The sequence below is a fragment of the Annulohypoxylon truncatum genome, assembly GCF_022578515.1.
Source record: "Annulohypoxylon truncatum strain CBS 140777 unplaced genomic scaffold F4807scaffold_1, whole genome shotgun sequence".
NCBI classification, from domain to species: Eukaryota; Fungi; Ascomycota; class Sordariomycetes; order Xylariales; family Hypoxylaceae; genus Annulohypoxylon; species Annulohypoxylon truncatum.
In genome coordinates, this window is record NW_025953787.1 from 1,447,099 (window position 1) to 1,470,811 (window position 23,713).

Here is a 23,713-nt window from a genome sequence, read left to right on the forward strand (position 1 = left end):
CCGGAAATGTACGATGTACGGAAGTACTGGAACATATTTGGGGTCAAAACTCAAAGACGAAAGATTGTTATGTAATTGAAAAGCCAAGTAAATCCACGTGCAGCAACGCGGCTCGATCGGCTCGATGTTCTTTTTTCATGTTTGGTACATGCATGACAGTAATCTGCTGTGGTTGTTGAGTTGCGCTCACCGCTGACCTCGACAAGATTGACTTGCTTGCATCGATGCACGTATAGATTAAAGACTTCTCACTGCAGGTAGAAGTGACGATGAGAGAGTTTATTCCCGGGTTCGTTAATTCCGTTGTATCTAGATGGGATGATATGGAAGGTGACCAAGCATTATTAGATCAGCTGTATGCTGAATGATTGCATATATGAATGTAAAATATAAAATGTATAGAATGTATGTAGTAGGTAATCAAGTACCAAGCTTGATAATGGTACATAGGTACTGGACCCTTGCGGTGATATTCGGCTTTTGTGGTCAATGCGTTACTTTGGACCGGGGGTACTAAGGCGGGCAGTAGGCAAGCAGGGAGCAGGGGTGCAGATTGATTGGTCTCTTCTCTTAGTCGTTATCATGGAACGACGAGAGACTTGAATCTGAGCCTGCTGAACCTCGTCCTTCCTCGTTTAGATCTTCCCCCGTCTCCCCAATCGTTCCCCCATACATCCCTCTCGCTGTCTCATAGCCCCAACTACGCCAAAAGGGTCTCATGACCAATTTTTGCTTGCGGTGATCCACGTCCCGTCAGTCCATGCTGTCCAGTATCGCTCAGCTTGATTCACTCGAAGCAAATCCCATCAAATCTCATCAAATCCCCTCTCGAGAAACTCGGTCACACCGCCTGGCCCTGCGGCACCCGCCCACGGCCACGACGCACGACGTACCGCATCCCGCCCGTCAGCTTCCGACTTCCCCGCGATTGATCCAATTCTGTGCCAATTCGGTCCCTTGAAGTCTCAATACCTTACGAACAACCCAAAATAAGCCTAAGCCTAACGACTAGAGGGAGGAATTTCTTTTCCTCCCCCGTCACCCCACGCCAAAACAATGGGTAATAACCCTTCCTCAACCTCGAAGCCGCCCACCCCCACTACAGCTTCGTCGCACGACTCCCCGCGATCTTCCAAGAAGGAACCCAAGAACCTGGTATCAATACACAACCAACAGATCAGGTCACCAGCTTCTCCCGAGGCTTCGACCATCCAGGCAACCGGTACATCTATCATTAACAAGACCTCCCAGTCGAGGCCGCTTTCCATCCTCAACTCTTCCTCACCCTCCACTAGCTCTAACAACTCTTCTGCAATTCCTAAAGCTCCCGAACCAAAGCCGAGGCCCGCCGGATTCAAGGATGAACACTCCAAACCTGTAGCAGTTCCCTTCTCCTATTCCCACTCGGAACAGGACTCCTCATACGCCCACGACTCCCAGTACGAGGAGAGTCTCATATCAGGCCCCACCTCTAGCAGCATTCAAGATATGTCGTATCATACCAATCGTCCACCGAGGTTGCCGCTTCCAATTGAAGAAGAAATCCATACTCCTGGATCGCCCATTGTTGGCCCAAGTGACGCTGACGTCAAATCTGTCGATGATGTACCGGTTCTTGACGAAACGAGTAGTATACCACGACGTGCTTCGGGACTTAGCAATGCTACTGATGAAGATGATACTGAAGAACTTCGAGTTGACAAGACACGACCGACTATACCAACCACTATAGAGTGGTCGCGGGGTGGCCAGAAGGTTTACGTCACAGGAACACCGTTTCAGTGGAGTCGAAAGCAGCGTTTACTTCCAGCGTGAGCTCTCCTTATTCTCGCCATTGTCGACCCAGCCTCAGAAGTCTGATTACCAAAAAAATGGGTCTCAAGTGTCAAGTGAAGCTTAGAGTGTAATTGAAATTCGTAGACATTAACTGCTAACAATTTTTTTTCTCGGATATAGCAAGGATAAGGAGGGCGTGTTGCGGACGATAATACCCGTTTTTCCAGGCACGCATCACATAAAATTCTTGGTCGACGGGAATATGCAGACCTCGCCGGACTTACCCACCACCGTGGATTTTGGAAACAACCTTGTTAACTACATCGAGGTAAGTGGTGAGGACGCGGGCTCGAGGAATGTACCTCTGGATGCGGGCGTGCCCAAATCCAACGAAGCCGCCCTGTCTCTTCCGTCGAGACAACCTTCCCACGATGGCTCAGTCAAGGGTCCACAACCGAAAGTGATAGATCCAGTCGAGAGATTCTCCTCGAAAATCCCTCAGTATCTAGATGATTTCGATCAGCCTGAGGAGTCCTCGGCATATAGACTTTCCGCGATGGCCTTGGAACGACTTCCGCCACCACCCAGTCTACCTGGTTTCTTAAGTAAACCGATTATGAATAACAATACGCTCATCAAGGACGACAATAGTGTACTGAACATGCCGAATCACACCATACTAAACCATCTAGCTACCTGTAGTATCAAGAACAACGTTCTTGCCGTATCGGCTACTACTCGATATCAGAGCAAGGTAGGTTGTCTCAAACAGTTATTCTGGTTGGGCTCGTGATACTAATAATGAAAAAGTATGTAACAACAATTATTTACAAGGCGACGAAGAACGAGTAACGCTCTGCTCTCAGAGAAACGAACTGCGTCGAGTGTCCACGGGTGATACTATTTCGCATTATACAGGAGTTTATCTTGAGAGGGTGATACCTCTCGTGTGCTTGCTATTAGGCTAAGGAAAAGGTCATATCTACATACCTCGAACGGGACTGCGGTTTTTCTTGGAATCTTGTACTGGCTAGTGCCATGTATTTCACATTGTTTCGAGGGCAGATTATTCAAGATCAATTTTGGTTATAGGTTGCTGGTGGAAGGCTCAACGCGCAATGGCCCGCGCTATGGAAAACCGGTTGTGACGAGAACAATACGATGACACGAAATCATAGAAGGATGTATACGAGGCAGGCCCAAAACCGCGCAAGCAAGGGATATAAAGTCTATTTAGACGATGTTCACAGCGAATCGAAAGAGTCATTGTAATCACAGCTGAGCATGTTGAATGATCGGTTATTTTAATCTCTCCATTTGACGTAAACTTCATCTGTTCTGAATCGCTGCGTACAAGTGCTATCCTCCAACGGCGTACGAAACCCAGTCTCATATGCCAGCAGACCAGCATGGGCAATCATAATACCATTGTCGATGCAGAAGCGCTCGTCAGTCGCATACACGCTCCCACCTCTCTCCTTCGCCATCTGTCCCATCATCTCCTGGAGCCGTTCATTGCACCCCACGCCGCCCACGATAAGTACCTGATTACTCCCCACGTGCGCCATCGCGCGCTCAGTGATCTCCACGAGCATCGCAAACACCGTCTCTTGCAGGCTGAAGCACAAGTCCTCGGGCCCGAACCGGTCTTCCTCGGCGACGTCCTCGCCCCGCGCGATCTTCTCCCGCTGCTCTTTCATCTGCGCGGCCAGCAGGTCGGCCGCCGTGAGGATGCCGCTGAAGCTGCAGTCCATGCCCTTCACGGCGTAGGGCAGGTCCAGCAACTTCCGGCCGGCGGAGCGGCGCGCGAGGAGTTCGATGTTGTAGCCCGGGGCCGGGTCGTTGCTGATGGCCAGGGTGCGGGCGAAGCGGTCGAGGCAGTTGCCGACGGCGATGTCGAGGGTCTCGCCGAAGATGCGGTAGCGCCGCTCGGCGTACGCGATCACCTGCGTGTTGCCGCCCGACACGTACAGCACGACCGGGTTCTGCGCGCCCGTGATCTCGCGCCCCATCTCGATGTGCCCGACGCAGTGGTTCACGGCGACGAGCGGCAGCCCCCACATCAGCGCCAGCGCGCGCGCCGCCACGGCGACGGATTGCAGCGGCGCGCCCATCCCCGGACCCTTCGTGTAGCACACGCAGGACAGCTGCGCGGACGGGTCGGTCACGCCGGCGGCGGCGAGTGCAGACTTGGTCAGTTGCGGGAAGTGCGCGCGGTGGTGCCGCGCCGTGTCCTTCGGCAGGAAGCCCGTGCCCGGCGGCGAGACGAAGGTGTGCCGCAGGTTGGCGAGGACGGCGGTCTTGCCGGTGACCGGGTCGTGCGAGATTATCCCGATCCCGAGCTTGTTGGCGCTGCCCTCGCAGCCGATGGCGAGGAGGGGGCCGGGCTGCTTCGCCATCGCTTGTAGGGGGGTTTTGACGGGACTACTAAACTATGTACTCCTAATACTAGGTATATTGACGTTAAGGGGGGTTGCGTTGCCAGCGGTGATGGGAGTGGGGTGGAGTATGACAGGATTATAATTTTAATGGACCTGTTAATTAAGCGCGGACTTTTAGATGTGGCGAATGGACCAATAGGGCGATTATAACTAACTAACTTAAGCTTCTCGATGCCGCGACTAAAAGAAAATCCCGGAATTTGTGAACCTTGAAAAATTCAAATCTGTAAAAGAAGACCACTTTCGTGCCAGTATAGGGGTTTGAACAAGAAAAATAAAAAGATATGAGGCTCTCTTGCTGTGGGGTCAAATGTAAGAGCGGGAAGTGTATCTGCATGTGCAGAAACTTTGGAAGACCCCTCTTCCAATGACGACTGGTGGGTGACTTGATGACCCTTATCGATAAATCTGTTTCGATTCTGCTTCCATTTGGGTTGCCCAATGCGGTTAGGCTAAATCTACGTGGTGGATCCTCGACGCCTAAAGTTTAGGTACCAGCTGGCCGTCGAGTTGCGCCAGAGTGGGGCAACCACCTTATTCACCTCAATAATAGCCTTCAGTCCTAAGCACCAGGGAGAGAAATCCCATATTACCATATTACCAAATCGCTTGCTACCTTTTCCAACCTCTTGTCATCCTCCCACAAACTTACCAACTAACAACCTTAGTGCCATATTTCTCCTCTTTCCCATTTTTCCTTTCTTTTTTCTATACTAGCATATACGAGTAGCGAAAAGAATCACCGTGCAGAAGTCGTCTCTTGAATGGGGAGTATAGGAATCCATGTTCGTCATTGTTGTCCGTAATCCGAGACCAACATCGTCTTCCGACTGTCGCTGACTTAAGCCTCCTGCAGACACATACTCCTAACCGTTTTATTTCTTCCCTCTCGTCCTTCCGAACATCCATTGTTTTTCTGCGACTCCCTTCTTAGGCATCACCGTCGGTTTTTTTTTCTTGTCCTCCGAATCCTACGAGCTTCGCCGCAGATGGGCGGATTACGCCAGCGCCTACATGTTATATGCGGGATTCCGTCAACTCCTCACCAGATCCAAGTTTATATCGCACAACCCCGGACGAGATAACTACTATCGTCTATCAGCGGGCATATAAATCTACAGCTACCTGCTTCATATTCTCTGCATACCGAGAATATGGATCGGTAGATTTAGGTAGGCCAGTCTAGCCGAGAGGAGCGATCTTGAGACACCTCGGAGCTGCGCGCTTCCATACAACACATACCTAGGTAAATTGCGACATGCCTTTTCCTTAGAATCATATGAAATTGTCATCTTATAGCCCTAACATATTGGATCCCCTTTTCTCTCGTCCATAACGGAGTGATCCTTACCTCATTAACATTTTTCGAATCGCAATCCATACCGTTAACTTGGACTGTGTTCGCACGGTGTGCCTGTCAGCGGACGGCATCTTCTTTTTTAAACTACTCTACCACATTTACCTTCAATTTTCCAGACAAGCTCTTTTGCATTTATTTTCCCATTGTTCAAATAATATAAAGTTTCGTGGACTCGCTAAGTTGCGTTTACACATTAACGCTAAAACCGGAACGAAAAGCTAACGCCTACGAAGCTGCACAGATGCGGGACAATTTGCGCCAAAGACCGATACTTGACTATATTCTTGCTCGCCAGTGGAGCGCCATGGCCCCTTACTGACTTACTATCTTGATATTCGTCAAGTACGGCATATCTTTCAATTCTGAGAGGAATTATGCTATCATTATCGACACTCAAGCTCCACGACTTTCACAGACGATAATCCCTTGAGGAGTGAAGACGAACACAAATCGCAAACATGCAATCATCACGTCAACCAGGTCAAACTTCGAAAAGGGGTACAAAGACAAAGTGAGGAACGTATATTTGCTCCATACGCTGCCTCCTTGCCTGGAGCCTTAAACGCCGGAACAGCTCTCCCAACTCCCCGGCTATGCATGTGGCTCTGAAGACTATATACATTTACGGCAAGATGGTTCCTAACACCATCTTCTGATTTGCCATTTTCAGAGCTGTGCCCATATGTTCGCGGTAGGTATGTACAAGTGTTGGTGCGAACAAGGGTAAACTAACTGAGCGGGATTGATATCTCGGTGGACATATCAGTCTATCTCGTGGGCAGGACAGCAGAGCACCTGTGGGTAGGTCGTCGAAGGCTGATTGATAGGACGAGATAAAGCATAAGCTCTACAGGCTTACAGGCAACAATGCGCATGGATAAAGCCAAGAAATCGTCATTTTCCGAGCATTACGCATCCGATTGGCGTCCAAGTCGACTTTCGAGGTCCGTCGAGGCCTTACGGCACCCACTCGCGGTTCATTGAGCCGAATTATGTGGTGGTGCCGAAGGTTGAGCCGAAGGTGCTTGCGGTTGTGGGAGAGCCTGCCTATTTGCGCTTCCCTGAAGGGCCGCCGCATCCACTCCTTGTCTCCTAAACAAGAAGGGCGACGGTGGTATCGTTGACCTGAATCTCATTTGACGAGAGCTGTTAGGGTCAATTTGATACACCGGTTGCTCGTCGTCGTCATCGTCCTGATCATACTTCCACCGATCGCTCTGGGAATAGTCCACCTCGCGTGGAGGGCTTTTGAACCCATTTAGTTTCGGTGGCCGACGATCGACGAACAAGCGGCCAAGTCGGCCAATACGACGACGATACGAAGACATTTCTTCGTGGTCCTCTGGATGCCAGTTGACACCCTTGAACCCAGAATGAAGGAGAGAACCATTCGCCTCTGCTGGAGGTGCCTCGTCTACATCCATGGAATCCGACGCGGATGCCGGCGGTGTCATTAGGTATGTGGTCTTTGCAGGTCTGAAGCTTGTCTCCTTTTCTTCTTGGACAGGAGGCAACGGGTCAGCAGTGAGGTCCACGTAGCTGTGATTCCATCTCCGATGGTTCTGAATCTTCATCTCAACATCATTGCGTAACTCGTTCTCCTTCTCGGCGAGTTTGTCAGCCAGGACGACGAGATCAGCTGGTTCCACAGATCTTCCTCCGTCGGGGCGGACGATAAGCCGAAGTTGACCATGAGGAGCAGGCCGAGAAGGTTGCTGAGCTTCTGTTCTCGGCCGTTTCTGCGGCCTTTGAGTGAATAGATCTTCGTCCTCACCCTTGATGCCGAGACGAACTTTAGTTTCCTTGAGGCTAGTTCGCAGACCGAAGATCATTCTATCGTTGCTCAGTAGCTCTCTCTTGAACACTTCTCGTTGACCAGAGAGGAGAACGAGTTGACGTCCTTCTTCTAGTTCCTTACGCAACTTCTTTAGTTTGTCGCTCACCTGCGCATCACGTGCCCTTGTCTTTCTTGTCTGTCGGACTTCACGCCGTCGGAAGCAGACATAAGGGTCCATATCGTCATGCTCTTGGTGAGTCTCGAACTTGACTGCAGGGTGCAAGGCCTTGTTACCGCTTGCCTGTCGTTGAGTCTTCCAATACTCATAGACATTTTTGGCGTGGGCTTGAATCAGCTTAGCGGGGACTAAGTGGTTCATTGCGCGGAGCATAGTGTCAAACGGTACTACCGTGTTGTCGACCGCAGCAAATGGAGCCTGCTCCGACGCCGTATCCTCGAACACTTCCATGATGCGCTCGAAGTCGTCCTCGGAAAGTTGGGTATTTCCCGTCCACTTGGCATTGTAGGTCTTGAGATACTCCTCATCCTCTGTTGTCATGTCATAGAGACTACCAAGGGTCTCTTCAACGGTTTCAGAGAATTTGATATAGCTTTTAGGCTCTACATATGGGGTGGGATACAGCTCATCATAACTAGCCTCGCTCTTCTGAGGCGGCGGCACCGGAATTTCATTGTCCGTGCTGGCGCCGACACCTTTGAGGGCAGCTTGCAGATGGTATTCCTATTGGCGGGAACATTAGCGCACGGTAAGTGGGTGGGTGGGTGGTTGATATGGTTGATATAAACCAATATCAAAAACACATGTAGAAGCCAGCGCGAAGTCACGTGGAAAATCACGTGATACGCGTATGAAAGGTAAGAAAAGTAATGATAACTCACATTTTCCTCAGCCTGCTCGACGCCAGTAGCGATTTGAGATTCATTTGTGAGGGATTCATATTCGTTGGGGTCGATTTGATCTTCGCGGAGTACGGGCAGAGGCGTCTTTGTGTTAAGCTTCTTGTATCGCACTTTCCGGGTCGACATGGCGGTCGGCGGTGTGGAGGGATGGTAGGGGAAAAGTCGCGTTTGTGGTCGGAAAAATCCCGAAAAAATTCGGGGACCTAAAAGTTTATGTCATGCGACGATGAAAAATCAAATTTAAAAGAGCTAATAAGGGTGTTTAGGTGGTTGTTTTGATGGCCGAAGTGTCGTCGTTGGATGAGGTGACGTTGAATTGTTTGGGGCGCAAATTTTTGCTTGGTCGCCGCAGCAGGCAGCCCGAGCAACAACAAAGTCAGAATAGTGGTTGTGCAGGTTATGCAGAGGGTGGCAGAGGGGTTGAAGGGGGCCCCATTGCTCCACCAAAAGAACTTACGCCTTCCTTCTGGCCTGGTCAATTCTCTGCTTTCCGTCGCTCTGATTGGGTGCAGGTGCGCATCGCTCAAATTTGGGCAACAACTTTGGGGGAGGGGAAAGGGGGACCGGGGCCTAAAAGCGCCCGTCCACCCGCTAAAAAACGAATTACGAACTGGTACAATACTTAGGTTGCCTAGGTAGGTACTTGCCACTATGCATTTTTGCGCTTGCATTCTTTCGCCGGATATGTACCTCTATCTTACCACCGTACATTCCCCCTTTTCATTATCTCCTTGCACTTGCACGGTTAGGTGCCTACGAACACGATTGATAAGGCAACGACAATGGGATGGGGATGAGTAAAAGGGGCGACTACTATGTACGTGTTGCTACCAACCAATAAAAATGAACGCAAGATGCGTTCTATTGAAAATTTTACTATCGTCCTTTGCAACGAGGTAATTTATTCTAATGCGACAATCGACTCCTTCGAAGTGTGCCTGCATCATCATTCAAGTTTTTTGTGCATCGTTGATTGTTCAATTTCTTTTTTTTACTCTCTTCTCCTTTTTGCTTTTTACACTTCTATGACCTCAGTCGACACGGACCTCCAAGTCCTAGGTACATATACATGCATAACTTCTCAGCCACACGCAAACTTAGCCACAGTTCTGATAAGATAGACCATGCTTCATGCAAAAGAAGGTCGCTTTTATGCAACCTATCTCTGAAATGTAACCTATTTGACATTTCTATTTATATCAAATTTGTCTGTTAACCGTATGTTGCAAAGTTTAGATGTAGGTATTTGCGTTTAGCAAAATCTAACAGCACCTACCTACGTACATATGTATTCGTCACAATGTACCACGTCGGATTCGTCCAATGAAGGTGATTGTGTGACAATGACTGATATGTACATATGTATGTGACACGACTGCTCTGTTGTGGCTTTTACCAATGATAGGTGCGGCTGTGCTCTTCGAACTCAAAACGTGGGACCCACATAACAGGCAGTCCAGATCTTGGTCGCCTTGTCTTAGGAAGACCCCACCAACCCACATTCCCAAACCCAACTCTCCCATCAGCCTCATCCATCCGCCGTCTACCATTAATCATCGAAAGATCGAAATTGATCATAGCATCTTTCCAACCGACGAATAAATACAAGCAATCTTACTGCATCGCCGAAATACAAATATCTACCAATCGAATTGTCCTCGAGAAAGAGATAGTGACGTCGAAATTACTCCGCTCATCGCCCCTATCTTTTCCGTCTTCTTGCCCGAATCTGCCTCCGTGAAGGAGCGTCTAACAAGATGGGCAATACAACGAGCGCCGTGCTCGATAACATCGTGCAAGGGTCGAACTGTACGTAATTGGTTCTGCCAGGCACGAAAGATATTGGAGTCCTAACCACGCCTTACAGTCGACCGGGATGAGGTCGACAGACTTAGGAAGCGGTTCATGAAGCTTGATAAAGTACATACAAAACGACCCGTCCAACATCATTTTCTGCCACATGCGCCGATACCGATACTAATAGCACGTCTTTTGAATTGCAGGATAACTCAGGCACGATCGAACGAGATGAGTTCCTGAGCTTACCACAAATATCGTCAAACCCCCTAGCCACGAGGTACGACTCCTGTCCCATGCATGATTTTCGCGAAGCTCCATGCGATCACCAGTCTTTCACCCTCGGGCAAACTTGAGACTGACCCATATTCTTTACACGCGAACAGAATGATAGCGATCTTCGACGAGGACGGCGGTGGCGATGTGGATTTCCAGGAGTTCGTGTCGGGACTGAGCGCGTTCAGCAGCAAGGGCAACAAGGAGCAGAAGCTGCGGTTCGCGTTCAAGGTCTACGACATCGACCGAGACGGGTACATCTCGAACGGAGAGCTGTTCATCGTGCTGAAGATGATGGTGGGTAGCAACCTGAAGGACCAGCAGCTGCAGCAGATCGTCGACAAGACGATCATGGAGGCCGACCTGGACAAGGACGGTAAGATCAGCTTCGAGGAGTTTACCAAGATGGTCGAGACGACCGACGTTAGCATGAGCATGACTTTAGGTGAGTTACTCGGACATTCTGGGAGCGTTGAGAATTGAAACATGAATTGCTAACGACTTGGTACAGATCAGTTTTAGATACCTATCTATACCACAATGCAGCCGTAGTAATGAATCATGAGGTTTGGGACACTATCTATATTGGACAGTACGTCTGCTTTGCTCAGCAGATACAATTTGTTGCCACGTGAAGATCAAATGATTCGGACTTGATTCGCATATGGAGTTTGGGGGTTCTGGCATGAGTAAATGTAAGTTGAAACAGCAGTCAAAGCTTCGCTACGCTTTTAAATTCAAGCATAGCTCGTATAAATCCTTACTTTTGATGTCTCAACTTGGTCGGCGTCGACGATATACACCAAATATTTATGAGCTTAAGTGGTTACTATTCCTCACCTAATCACTCACACGAAGAGGGTCACCCGTTAGTATGGAATAACCAAGAAACGTTACGATTCCGGTACTTAAGTCCTATCATCTCTAGAAGGTGAAGACTAACTAAACGTTTGCCACGCTTGGTTGATCAGCATTATAGTCGCTTATATTTAGATGCTGCGTACTATTTCTTCAACTGCCTAGTAGCTATAACCCCCGAAAAGGTACGGTACGTCATAGCTTATTGACATTCCGAGAAAACATTCCCAATGGTTAGCATAATATTATAAATCTTGAAAATTATTGGCCAATCTAGTATAGCTCGTGCCATGTAAGTCTATACCTTTGGCAAGGGGCTCGATGTTTGTAGCTATATGTCAATGAATGGGGATAATTCCCCAGGCCCGGTCGATTGGTTCTAAACATGCTAGTGTATAACAATAGTCAATAAACATAGTTGAGAAGGTGGCTCGGATTTGACACAATAGGAGATGTAGGTTCGCATGGTTAAACCACATAAAGTGGATGTTAACTAATTAGTCTCAAATGCTCACCATGGGGGAGTAGGCTGAATAAACTTATCATGACATGCCAAACAAAAGCGAATCGATATAAATTATCTCTCTTGACATTGATACTTAGGCTAAAGCCATATACGACACGAAACATTAGCAACGGGATATATGCTTTAAGACAAACTACTGTTCTCATACGATAAACGCGACCAATGATCAAACCAAGGTTGTAGAAAGACTCGGGAAGTAAGGTTTATATATATGGCGAGTAGAAACTCATCCTAGATCCTATATAACAAACCGCCTCAGAGGTAAAGATTCGAGATGAGGTGATATTATCCCACCTTTCCTTTCTTCCCTGTTCTCCTCCTTTCTCTACACCCTCTGCGGACTCCATAGGCAGATATAACTTCTTCACATCGTGATATATTCTCATCCTAACCTACGAATCTTCTGCCTCATTGAGACATCCCTAGCATTGACATGATGTATTTCCTTTGTGCCTACGAAAGTCGTCATCGATATAAGGCTCTTCGTACATCTTCTCTCACATGATATTCTCTGCTAGCGGTTTATGTTCTAGTTGCCTCGATATAATACTACGCTGAACAATGGCTATTATATCACTGTTACTACTCACGTTTTTTTTTACTTTTTGCTAATGCTATATCCCACAAGCGATCCAAGGTGAATTACATACTTGTCACCTTTCGTATTACTAAGGAAAAGCACCTTCTAGTATATTAAGAGGCAACACAGTCCCTTCAAGACGTAGTTTATATCGTCAGCAAAAACAACTCCTAGGCTCGTTACGACGTTCACCTTCCCGTAGATATGTCAGTAGTGAGAGATCTAAGTATTACTAAATGCACGCCAGTTTCGTTGGATCTTGGATGACCCCTAGATTGTTGAGTCTACGATCACGAACTCTGGCTATGTGTGATAACGTGTCCCCTTCAAACAAGGGTTGGTACTAGAGACGAGCCAAATTCCGTAAAATAAATCAACTAGTGGATACACGGAACTCTATGAAGCGAACGATCTCGTATAGGCATTTAGTCGAGATAAAACCAATGATATGAACAAATTTATCCCGAATGCCTGTGTAGTTTCGGCGATTCAATAACCGCTGGTAACCCTATTATGCCGAGAACATTCATCAACAACTATCTCCTATTCAAGTCATTAATATACCGCAGGAATAGCAACGCCAATCAGACCAAATAAGCAGTGTAGAACTAGTATAATGCCGAGATAACTGCAGAAGTCAATTCATCCTCGTGTTTTAGGAGTAAGACTATGTAGTCCGCCTGACTACCTGTCATTATGTCCAATACTGAAACCAAGGCTAATTAGTCAATCAGTTTATAATATGGAATGTTTAGGTATACGTTAAACCATAACAGAATGATTCTCTGAAGTACTGAAAATAAGGCTGGTTTATGTCTTGGAGCGTGCCTGCGAAAGAAAAAAGAAAAAAGGAATAGGGGGTATAGGACTGCCTATCATCTCAAATGTCAGTTAGGTCCCATTATTGAATGTGGGATCCAGGAGGCAGGTCATGAAACGGTCCTACTTCAGGAAGAAAAAGCAACTCTAATGATTATAAGCCCGTAGGGGGGATATTTCTGAACTCCAGCTCAAAAGTCCGACCAGGAACAGTATATTGGATAATTCACATCTGTCGGGGCTATTACGCACACTGGTACGAAACTCTGGAACTCGCAAAATTATGGACAATTCGTTCTCCACACATCCTCAGCAGTGATGTGATATTGTTTCCAGGAGTGTCACATTGTGCCACGGCTGGCTGCATGTGCGGCCGTTATAGCAAGATGAATGCAAGATCCTGCACGCCGAGACGTAAGCAGGAAAGACTCCCTAAAGAGGCTTGGGAGGATTCGAAAATCTACCGGTACTATTACTCCGTAGGGATTATTGGCGATGGAGTCTTTCCAAAAACCGCCATGCTCTACGTTAGTCAGATCCAGACCGGCTCCGCACCCGGCAATGAAACAGTCGATCCCCTGCAGGTGATGGCGGTGGTGGTGGTGCGGGAGCGTGCCGTCAGAAGACATTTGTGACGAACCGGCATCCCATTAAATGAGACGCATGCAAGATGAATCCTGCATGCATATTGCGTAACGATCGAAAGCATTAGCTTCGCTAAAGAATACGTTCTAGTTGGCGAGGCTTTCGTATCGTTCTATAGCCATGTCAACGAATGCCTCATCGTATCGTTCCGTCTTAGACCTGATCGGTGCCAAGTGGCTAGGAGGCCGTCCAATCTGAAGGGGTTTTCGGAGATGTCGACTTAGAAACAATTGATTTCAGCAAGCATTCGTGCGTAAACCACACAAACCCATGTTGCGACAGCAGATTTTTCGACAAAGGTTCCAGTCCTGGTAAGTTTATTAGATCATGTATGTGGAAAGGGGGATGTAATCACGGCCGTTACGGCTCTTTTTAATATTCTAGGATGAGTAGCGCGGGTAGCTGCATTCGCGGGATGTTTTTGCTTCTATCAAGTAGATACTGTAAAAAGTATGGGCGGCGGCTGGTTGTGGTAGGATCACTATATGTTCTCAAATATGAGCGATGAGCTATCAGAATCGACACCGAGACGAATCCCGACTTCAGATCTCAGCGACGGTGGCGGAAGTTGCAGATCCAGTGGTTCAGGGCTCAGGTCCCCGCGGGAGATTTGCTGATGCGACGTCAGGAACTCTCAGCCTCTTTTCCAATAGTCTGGAATGGGGTAGTACTGGGCTTGCGGCGACACAGCCCTACATGGATACATTCAACTTGTCTAGCGTTTCTGGCGGCCTCAGCAACCACCTAGGCAACGAATGGGTAGGGGTTGAATGGATTTACTGGATGGTAATGTTGACGTCGGTTGATGAGACACGAGCAGGGACATGGGATGTCGTACAAATATATCGATGCTCTAGACTTGAACCCCTTCAATGTCTTTAGAATGAGCAATAAAAAAGCCCGCTTGTTTGCTGAGGTTGTTTCAGCGGGTTCAGCTGCAAACACATCAGAGGGACCCATCCGTACGTGTCTCTGTGTTACGTGACTGACGACACGGAGGAAGAGAATAGGAAAAAGACAATAAAATCAAGGGGCCATAATAATTACTCAGTTAAACATGCTGAACATGGTCCCTTGTCGGTTGGCTAAAGCGGAACGCGGATCCCTGTCCCGAGTGAAGAGGGCGCGGATCTAAAAATGTGACAGGTCACACATTGTGCAGAGCTTCGCAGCACGGCATCTCTGTTCCATCCCCCATGTTTGCTCTGAGTCTAGGTCAGGTCCCCCGTCCATGGGACAGCTACACCGGGGTTAGAGCAGCGAACCTATCAGAGACCCCAAACCAGGAAGTTTCTGGCGGCGCGGAGCCATTGCCCACTCTTCCATGGTGTCGGGTCCGATCATGTTAATGGCTGCCGCGACCGTCTGACAGGACCTTCCGAGGAAGATCGCAGCTAAATTGATCTTCGCAGGCTGGCTGCGAGAGACACGTCGAGCTGAATCGGAAATCTTCCGAAATTGACTTGCATCGCCGCGGCTTATGCGACCGGCCAATCAGTAGAAACTTCTGGCCACAATTGGCAATGCGAATAGTCTCTTATGCTTCGAGGCTTTTCCACGCTGTCTCTTGTAACCACCTTAGTCCTAGTCGGATCCATGTCTTTCTGGGGAGTGGTACGCGTGGCTTTACGGGGGCGTGCAAAGTTGAAATGGCTAATAAGATATCCATGGATGAGAGAAGACCCGAGGGATTGAAGTGTGGGGAGGGGGTATATTACTAGCATACCCAGCTGCATACCGTGGTAACAGACGGCGATCCAGTGCCTCCTTTAGCAATCAATGCAAAATAAAGCCCATCAAGTGAGGGAAAGCAGCTGTAAATATTTTTTAGTTATAATGATAAGTAATGAGAGAAGAGAAGTTCACATAAAAAGAAAATCGGATACTACCAACCTTAACCTTAAACCAAATACTGGATATTTCACATTACATAATGAGAGTTTTCCAACTAATGCAACAGGAAGCGACCTTTTACCTAGTTATCCATGTACTTCCATATGTACCATTATCATTGAGTTCAAGATGTGAGTATGGGTAATTTTCTTGAAGGAGGCAGCTGAAACATTCAGGTCGTAACTGAATATGCCGCTCAATGTACTACTACATATGTACCTGCGTTTGGGGTATATACCTCTGTAATCGATGTACATCAAGTAGTCCGTACCTCACCAACGAAATTGGGTGAATAAGCTCGTGAGAGCACTGAATATCTTTCTACTCTATACCTTTCTTTTCGCCGTTACTTCGTTCCCGCCCGTTGCCAGGGTATCCGCAAGCATCGTACAACCATACACCCATGCTCTAGTGAGTTCATGCCCCTGATTTTTTTCCCCCTTCACCTCGACAGCCGTCATCTCGTTACTTGCCACTCTAGTCGTTGTATTTGCCCCTCCTTTTAGCTAAAGCCTGAGCTCAGCACCCGGGCTCAGCTCGACACATTACAACTCGGAATGCAGCTGTACAAATGATCCAGAATCAACTGAGGTTAATCTTGTTACCTCATGTGACTAGTCCAACATGCAACTCGGTGGTACATCGTGATCTGCCGAACTCCCTAACCCCTGTTCGCCATCCCTACTGCCGTGAAAGATGGGCTGACAGTGCTTCCGCGCCATACGCGGAATCGATGGGTATCACAACCTGATATGCAAACAATCATCACGACCGAATGGAACGCCCCGTATATGTCTCAAATCACAAACCGATCGATGTCCTCGGCACTGCCCTACCACATCCTGCTCCGGTCGACGGCTCGCGGCCCCTATCGAGAGGTATGATGACCGTGATGGCTTGTCCCCGCGGGATTCGCGACAGAAGAACTGCCAGGCTCGGCCTCTTCTTCATTTTCGTAGAGGTCGAGACATTCTTCGATGACTAGTCCAAAAAGTCAGTAAAACGAAAATGAGTACAATGAGGAAACGTCGCGGCCTGCCACCGCACCGGAACCTACTGGCAATGATGTTCTCCTCCCAGACGCCATACTCGTAATCAACGAGACCGTGTCGATCAATCCCATCGCAAAGCCTTACGATCTCCTTTCCCATCTTCCTTAACCCATCCTCGCTAATCACCGTCTGTCCTCGTTGTAACTGTAGGCCAGCTCCCATCAAGTCTTTCTGTTTCTGGAACAATGAGAGCCATGCGTGATTGAAGTCTTGCCACATCTTGATACGGTCCCTGTAGAGATTTTCATCGTCCGCTGCGAGGCCTTCAACAGTTAAACGTCACGAATGTCTTAGAGTTATTGGGTAGGGACTTACCTAGTTCCACAACTTTCGAGAGTAACCACTCGGAGATGTTCAAAAGCGACTCACTTGCAGCTTGCAGCACCCCGCCTCGAATGTTGGTGAAGACCTCCCTCAGAGCGGTTTGGTAATGATCGTAAGCTTCGGTCATTTCCGTCGTTTGCGAATAGTCAGGTTCTTCCATAGTCTGGTCGGATGCGCTCGTCTGTGCCATGCCGCCCATCGATGTCATTCCACTGGGATAGCTTTGGAGCATTGTACGCTGGCTAGCTGGACTCTGTTGATATACTGCCGACGTGCCTGAGGAGCTCGCGTGCGATTGCAGATTAGACGCTGCAGCCGCGTTGGTCGGTTCGCTCGGGAAATAGGGGGTGGCTACATCCGTTTGTATCATTTGTAAGGCTGCAGGCTGCCGTGACGGGAACTGCTGACTCGCATCATACACGGCACTTTGCGCGCTCGCTTGCGGCACGTTGTACATCATTGGCGTGTTATATGTACTGAAACTCTGCGTTTGTCGAGTGTCTTGCCCATACTCAGGTTGGTATGTCATTGTATTCGGCTGCATGGCAGTGGAGAACGCTGCTGCCGGTTCTTGGTAATATCCACTGTAAGTAGCCGCACCTCCTATGCCTCGAGCTGCCGTGGGCGACGTATTTAGAGGCGCGGGCCGATACCTGTCAGACCCGCTCGCGCCGTACGACCTACCCTGCGCATTAGGATCGTGAACCGGGTATCTTGGATTATTAGAAGGGGCATTGATGGGCGGTTCGTTCGGCCTCCTTCGTCGCCCGTGGTCATCCATGCCACGGGAAACGGGTCGCGAGACGCTCAAAGAGGTGAGTATAACCGATGCGCCTCCGGCAACGGAGCTGAAATTAAGAGAGGGCCACCTTGCGTCGTTTAGGCCGTGCCACAACCGGCCCGTTCAAGTCGTCCGAGAGCTTCGCCGCGAGAAGGTGGCGCGCGCGATAGAATTTGGAGTAAAACACTATAAGTAGCGGTCTGCCGTCAACGACCTGTTCCGTTGGTGGTAGAATATGCGAGGTTGGATTAAATTCTGGCCTGGATTTCCTGAGCAGGGACCAGCTCCGGCCGGAATAAGAGGGTTGAAAGGATGCCCCAGGCTACAATGCTTTCTCTTGTGTCTTCGGATGAAAACCCTAGTGGAGGGGACTAGTTAAGTGGTGGGATACGTGATCTAGTCATGTAACCACGCGTTTTTCCTGGAGACGCGTCTCGAGGCGGTGCGTTTTATGTGTTAGGAGTTATGAGTTATGGGATGAAAGTCGACAGACAGGACGAAAGTCAGGGCCCGCCTGCCAGGGGGAGGCCGACTATGTATGAGTTGTCGAGAGTTTCGAAAGTTTGATGCCGGAAGAAAAAGTCTTTCTGATGCAAACAATCCCCTCCCCAACTATATGTCATGTGTTAACAACCCAGACTCTACTGAGTGGAGAGTAGGGATGACGATGCCCCCCCGAGGTCCCAGAATTTTGACTTTGTCTTTAGATACCTACTATGTAGGAATTTGGGATGGAATTGTCCACAAAAATCCCGAGTAGGTTAGGAGGTATATGTGACTTGTCAACGGGCGTCCTGACTCGTACTGGGTAAATCCCAGCACCTTTTGCAACTAACTGCTAAACCAACAGGTAGTGACCTTGCCGAACTCAATTGAATAGCAAGCCGCACTAGGACCAAGTCTAGAAGTCTCAAGTTCTCCAACGAATTTTTGGGGGAGGTCAGCTTCCTCTGGTCGTAAACTGAGCTTCCTAAGTTAGCTTCGTTTCCCTTCAAGTGCCGACCCGACTAAACACAACTTTCGACTGATTCAGGGTCCGTGTGGGTGATAGAAAATTAGACTGGATCTAATAAGCCCGCGAGCAATAGAGAGATAAAAGAAACTATGTTATCAAAACGAATTCGTGTATGATTTCAGAAGAGTAGCAAAGACGACTGGTGACTTGTAACTAGGCAGTGATGGTGTGAAGATCTCTTTATATGTCGGGTAACGTGTGTCTGCTGGTGTAAGTGTAAGTGTAAATGTGAAATAGAGTTGTTGACATCGGAGGATTTAAAGAGGTCCGGGGAATTTTTCTATTACACATATATGTATGTATGTACGTAGTGGATAATAAGATTTCATGGATAGTGAAGGGTTGGGCGACCCGGCAGGTACTTGCCTCATGATATATTATTAGGTGAATGTCGAGAAGTAAGGTCAGAGGAGCCAGTAGTGAGTAGTCTGAAGTAGTATGGTAGGTAGTAGATGGAAGGTGGGAGTGGAGACCCAATTAGACTCTAGAGTAGACAGAGTGATGGTTTCCCATTAGAGCTGTGGGTATGTAATACACGAGATCAGGCGACGAGCCTTCCAATGAAAATGGAATAGAGAAGAGCTTTAACCAAAAATCTCCTCCAAAACACATTAACGACACCAACGCCTTAACTTGCGCCGTGCGGAAAAGCAGCTGGGGCCTGGCAAGTAGGCAGGGCTTGCCTGGCTGCGACAGGGTGAACAAGATCTGCGCGGTGCGCACAGATAATCGAGAGCGGGTCCGAATGATTCCCCCCTTACCGATACCCCAAGGGGTGTGCTTCTACGGGGACATGACGGGGTGATCTGTCCAGGCCTTGAAGCTGCTTCTTAGATGGATACCTTACCAGCCTGGGTAGATACCTTGGTGAGAGGGTGATGTGGAAGACTGCGAGTGCAGAGCCCAAAGCCCGGAGAACAGAACTTATTGGGTGGTACGGGATAAGGTATATTGGTCAGGGGCTATAAGACAAGCCCTTCCAGCCTCAAGGGGAAAATAGAGATCTTGACTCGAAGGGTGTCACGGGTCACGGCGCATGTTCCTGGTGCGGATCGGCTTAGCATGAGGGAATGACTACCGTATCCTTGGTCGTCTTGCCGCGGCTCATATGAAGCTGTGCTAGTGCTTTGTCGTATATGATTTTTTTTTCTAATAGACATCAGCCCGTATTACAATCACTTCTGATTTTCAGATCCTCTAGTTCTCCGGGTGAGCGTATAGATCGAGTTACGGAGAGCGGCGAACGAACTCATGGCGAAAAGAAAGAAGACGGGAGAGAAAGAGGGAAAAAAACGGACATGTCCTTGGTCGCCTATCGACTAACGGACTGGCAAGGTATGGGTAGTACACGGCGACATTTTGCTTTTCTTATTTGTGCGCCGAGTTTCTTGTTGTGTGGCTGATGCTGATTGAGAAACAATTTTCTCTGGCGTCGATCGGTCATTTTTAGGATCTGAAGAATCATGACATGTATGGATATGAAATCTGTATACTATATTGACCTTTCGTGAATATCCAGGTAAATAATTGCTTCCTGCTGCACCTATTTATTCTATTGTAATCGTATTTTTTTTCGAGAACGGCGAGGCAGGGATGAAGATCTGAACTCAAAGTTGTTCCCTGAAAAAGGTTAAAGATAATTTAAGGTACATGCGGACTAAGTCTATTAGGTAAGGTAAGAGCAGATAGCCCTGGAGATACCTTGGACTTCTAGACCCTGTCCATACCACAAGAAGTACCGTAATATCGCGGCGGACATAACGCCCTATAGGTAGGTGAGCAGATAATAGTATCCACAGGGCAAGAGCAGTAGTAATGGAATAGCAACAGCAACAGCAACAGCATTGAAAAGAACAACCTTGGAAGTGGCAAGTGAATGGTTAAGCCTCGGAAGGTGGAATGTGGAATGTAGACTGTGGAAGGAACGACCTGTGAATCCGGGGTTTGCCGTTTTCTCGTGCATGCGGTCCAGACGTTTCGAAGCATTTTCTTTCAGTCCTAAACACTAAACATCCTAAACATACCTTCTGTGCTTACACCCATAATCCGAATACCAATAACATCAATTCGATTGAAGCATTCGATGCTACGTACCTCTTCATTTTCATATCCCTAAAACTTGCTGGCAGAGTACAACATTGAACCAGTTAATTTAGATTTGGGAGAACACAAGAGGTTGAAAGGCTTGCTTACCTGTTCTATACTTTCCCTCAGCCAACCATTTATCAAACCTCGCTCGCCTTACCCAGATCTTGTAATACGCTCGTCGCATTGCTGTGTTTTACTCATATACGTACCTACTTACCTACATATAGGTAATTGGCGATCAAGGACATGAGATTTGTCAGCAGATAATTCACTTGCCGTCAATTCTCCTGACCTCATGGCAAATTGATAATTCGATCTGGGGAAAAGGAGCCGGGCGAATTATCAGTCGGATCCTACACCGACAGACCATCAGAGGCCAACAAAGCCGACGAAGATTTTTTTTTTCTTCTTAACTTCTTAGGTTGTGTTACGATACTGATGGCTATTGGTCAATAGGCTTAATGGAAGTACACAATTAGCTCTCGTAGTCTCGACTGAGGAGTTGAAGAGTTGGATGATTAGCGCCGATGCTGGCCCATCTTACATCCCCTACCTAGCAGTCCAGGTAGCCCTGCTGTCCTGGAGAACAACCCGTAACACATCGACAGACCGATTGATGCCCGATCAGTTGCTGAGCCAGCCTGCGATGTTCCTGATGACATGATCTGAGCGTCCGGTAGCTTATCGATATTTACCTAGGCACATCCATATCTGCGAACATGGCTCCTAAAAGATGCTCATAATCCATGAGGTACATTTTCTTGGAGTATGCGCATCCTCACCGACTGAGGACTGAGTACAGCAGTTCTGTGTAACTATTAGGCCGTGGAAGGACCCTCTAATAAGAACTGGTGGATGTTTGGTCGTCTGAATAAGATCCTTGAACCATGTTGGGGACAAGGCGTTAAGATGTCGTCAAAGAACGACAAGGGTGCGTCTGACATCCTCCCGGAGTCAGCCGGGGTTGTTCCATCACCAATTTTTTTTTTCAGATCTGTATGCAAGCCACTGGGCTGGCGCTTCCTAATGGCTACCTCAGTGGCAAGACTTTGCATCGTAACCCACATTCATACACAAGTGCTTGGGGATCTCAACGACCGATTGCAGACAATTCTTCAAGAGGTCATGTCGGATATCTTGGCTCGCTCTCTCGGCAAACCGGGTTCGACCCATTTGGAAATGACCCTGGCGGTATGTTGATATGCTGATCAGCACGTTCTTGTACACGTGCATGCGCAGGTCGATCCAAGATACTTTATATATGTTTTATAAGGTCGGTGTATCGCTACCTAGGTAGGTAGCTGGATGATAGGTACGGGATATTTGCGGACGAGTTACGTATCCCCCGCATACGGTATATAAGGCGGATGATAGGGTTAACATGCGGTATGTGTGTACATATGTACCATGCTATGTATATATGCATGTACGTAAGCATACTGGCCCTCTACCAGTGCTACCCCTAGGCGCTGGTTGGTGTTGTTCGTCATGAAAAAATCACCCCATTTTTATGGGCTTGCTTGACTAGCGCAGGTCCCCGAGATTCGAGGAATAAATAGAAACTGTGCACTGACAGATCCACGCGAGCTTGGTTCGTCTAGCAGGTCTAGCTTTGTTATGGATTGGCATCGCTTGTCACGACTCACTTGCCAAGTAGCCCCTTGCTAATCCTTAAGAAGAAGCAGCAAGCATCAACCGGCTTTCGTGGGGGTGTATGCAGCTCTTCGAACATCGGTGATACCGATCCTTCTGTACTAGTCTATTTGCTGGGTGTATCTCCGACTGGACAATCTGCAGGATGCTGTACCAGCGTTCCCAGACTCGATATCTATCAGGCTTAGCTATTTCGGCTAGAGCCTAGGCTGTCTTCTTCAAACCGGCCGCGAAAGCTCTCCAGGGCAAAGCCTAAATTGCGCGACACAATCGTGCACGTATAGGGATCACCGAAAGGGAAAGATCTACAAGATAGAGTAACTAATGTTACAGTATTGGTTGTTGTGTGGGTTGTCACTCTCAGCCTCATCCGGGTTGAATGAGGCTTGCACCGGTTTCTCTACAGCCGTCGGATGTAGCTTGTCTAGAAACACCACGCCTCGTATTGGTCCATGGCCAAAGTCAGGTCACGATGATTCATAATTCGGCCTTGGCCAAATCCCTAACAGCGTAGCTCGTCAGCGAAGATGTGTTACACCTGTTACCCCGGGATTAACCAAGTCAATTAGGTAGAAATTCCGTGGTAGGTAATTGATATTCTATCCGTGTCTTAAATAGGTATGTATAGGTACTCTCCGCCTGTAACATCGATTAGCAAGTTTAACTAATTCCCATCTCATAGACCGCAGGTAAAGAGACCAACGATCTCAACACGCAATGTTAGCACGTCTCCCTATATTTCTAATTAACAGAGGCGGTGAGCACTTGCTGACCTAGGAGAAAACAATCCGTGGTCTCGTTCTCCCTTTTCTAGGCGACGGTTGGCATTGAACTATGGTCTGGTACATAGTGCCCAAGTTCCCCAAATCGGCGAATTCTTTCTAGAAGGATTCTGCATCCGCCATCGTCTGAAGCTAGTCGATATACGGCATACGGCATCGCTTTTTCGTTTCTGGAAGAATATTCATTCAATGCGGAGGGAAGCTGGCATGTCTATGCTTGGTCTAATAAGCCCCCCCCCTTCCATAATGACAATCCTTCCGCCTATCCTCGCCCTTCTAGGCCCTAGCGAATAGGGCTATCGCATAATTTCGTGTTAGGATCGATTTTAAGGCTGTTTTATTTACCCAG

General features: G+C 48.1%; 6 protein-coding genes across 6 annotated transcripts; 2 read left to right on the forward strand and 4 right to left on the reverse strand.

Moving 5' to 3' along the window:
- Nucleotides 1-576: 576 nt before the first annotated feature.
- Nucleotides 577-3,067, forward strand: F4807DRAFT_405312 (carbohydrate-binding module family 48 protein). Its single transcript, XM_047996203.1, has 3 exons — nt 577-1,811; nt 1,957-2,530; nt 2,587-3,067. Exons 1-3 carry the CDS (start codon nt 1,057-1,059, stop codon nt 2,626-2,628), a joined length of 1,371 nt encoding a protein of 456 aa, XP_047859494.1. The 5' UTR covers nt 577-1,056; the 3' UTR covers nt 2,629-3,067.
- Nucleotides 3,068-4,549, reverse strand: F4807DRAFT_405316 (O-sialoglycoprotein endopeptidase). Its single transcript, XM_047996204.1, has 2 exons — nt 4,373-4,549; nt 3,068-4,310 (listed from the first exon to the last, which is right to left on the reverse strand). The coding sequence occupies exon 2, from the start codon at nt 4,173-4,175 to the stop codon at nt 3,081-3,083; it is 1,095 nt and encodes a 364-aa protein (XP_047859495.1). The 5' UTR covers nt 4,176-4,310; nt 4,373-4,549; the 3' UTR covers nt 3,068-3,080.
- Nucleotides 4,550-6,231: 1,682 nt separating this feature from the next.
- F4807DRAFT_15795 (enhancer of polycomb-like-domain-containing protein) lies at nt 6,232-8,537 on the reverse strand. Its single transcript, XM_047993305.1, has 2 exons — nt 8,255-8,537; nt 6,232-8,096 (listed from the first exon to the last, which is right to left on the reverse strand). The coding sequence occupies exons 1-2, from the start codon at nt 8,399-8,401 to the stop codon at nt 6,555-6,557; spliced, it is 1,689 nt and encodes a 562-aa protein (XP_047859496.1). The 5' UTR covers nt 8,402-8,537; the 3' UTR covers nt 6,232-6,554.
- Nucleotides 8,148-9,151, reverse strand: F4807DRAFT_405320 (uncharacterized protein). The gene has a single exon (XM_047996205.1). The coding sequence runs from the start codon at nt 8,944-8,946 to the stop codon at nt 8,479-8,481; it is 468 nt and encodes a 155-aa protein (XP_047859497.1). The 5' UTR covers nt 8,947-9,151; the 3' UTR covers nt 8,148-8,478.
- A 562-nt stretch (nt 9,152-9,713) lies between these two features.
- F4807DRAFT_405322 (calcineurin subunit B) lies at nt 9,714-11,151 on the forward strand. Its single transcript, XM_047996206.1, has 5 exons — nt 9,714-10,084; nt 10,143-10,195; nt 10,279-10,352; nt 10,459-10,793; nt 10,860-11,151. Exons 1-5 carry the CDS (start codon nt 10,033-10,035, stop codon nt 10,868-10,870), a joined length of 525 nt encoding a protein of 174 aa, XP_047859498.1. The 5' UTR covers nt 9,714-10,032; the 3' UTR covers nt 10,871-11,151.
- Nucleotides 11,152-16,478: 5,327 nt separating this feature from the next.
- Nucleotides 16,479-18,095, reverse strand: F4807DRAFT_15877 (uncharacterized protein). The gene is made up of 3 exons (XM_047993311.1): nt 17,037-18,095; nt 16,727-16,984; nt 16,479-16,650 (listed from the first exon to the last, which is right to left on the reverse strand). The coding sequence occupies exons 1-3, from the start codon at nt 17,824-17,826 to the stop codon at nt 16,538-16,540; spliced, it is 1,161 nt and encodes a 386-aa protein (XP_047859499.1). The 5' UTR covers nt 17,827-18,095; the 3' UTR covers nt 16,479-16,537.
- Between the last annotated feature and the right edge of the window lie 5,618 nt (nt 18,096-23,713).

Coding starts and splice junctions, on each gene's coding strand:
- F4807DRAFT_405316 (XM_047996204.1), bottom strand. CDS start 4,175: ATGGCGAAGCAGCCCGGCCCCCTCCTCGCCATCGGCTGCGAGGGCAGC.
- F4807DRAFT_15795 (XM_047993305.1), bottom strand. CDS start 8,401: ATGTCGACCCGGAAAGTGCGATACAAGAAGCTTAACACAAAGACGCCT. Junction 8,097..8,254: donor TCGAGCAGGCTGAGGAAAAT/GTGAGTTATCAT, acceptor TCCCGCCAATAG/GAATACCATCTGCAAGCTGC.
- F4807DRAFT_405320 (XM_047996205.1), bottom strand. CDS start 8,946: ATGCAAGCGCAAAAATGCATAGTGGCAAGTACCTACCTAGGCAACCTA.
- F4807DRAFT_15877 (XM_047993311.1), bottom strand. CDS start 17,826: ATGGATGACCACGGGCGACGAAGGAGGCCGAACGAACCGCCCATCAAT. Junction 16,985..17,036: donor CTCGAAAGTTGTGGAACTAG/GTAAGTCCCTAC, acceptor TAACTGTTGAAG/GCCTCGCAGCGGACGATGAA. Junction 16,651..16,726: donor GGAGGAGAACATCATTGCCA/GTAGGTTCCGGT, acceptor TTTTTGGACTAG/TCATCGAAGAATGTCTCGAC.
- F4807DRAFT_405312 (XM_047996203.1), top strand. CDS start 1,057: ATGGGTAATAACCCTTCCTCAACCTCGAAGCCGCCCACCCCCACTACA. Junction 1,812..1,956: donor AAGCAGCGTTTACTTCCAGC/GTGAGCTCTCCT, acceptor TCTCGGATATAG/CAAGGATAAGGAGGGCGTGT. Junction 2,531..2,586: donor CTACTCGATATCAGAGCAAG/GTAGGTTGTCTC, acceptor ATAATGAAAAAG/TATGTAACAACAATTATTTA.
- F4807DRAFT_405322 (XM_047996206.1), top strand. CDS start 10,033: ATGGGCAATACAACGAGCGCCGTGCTCGATAACATCGTGCAAGGGTCG. Junction 10,085..10,142: donor CATCGTGCAAGGGTCGAACT/GTACGTAATTGG, acceptor CACGCCTTACAG/TCGACCGGGATGAGGTCGAC. Junction 10,353..10,458: donor TCAAACCCCCTAGCCACGAG/GTACGACTCCTG, acceptor ACACGCGAACAG/AATGATAGCGATCTTCGACG.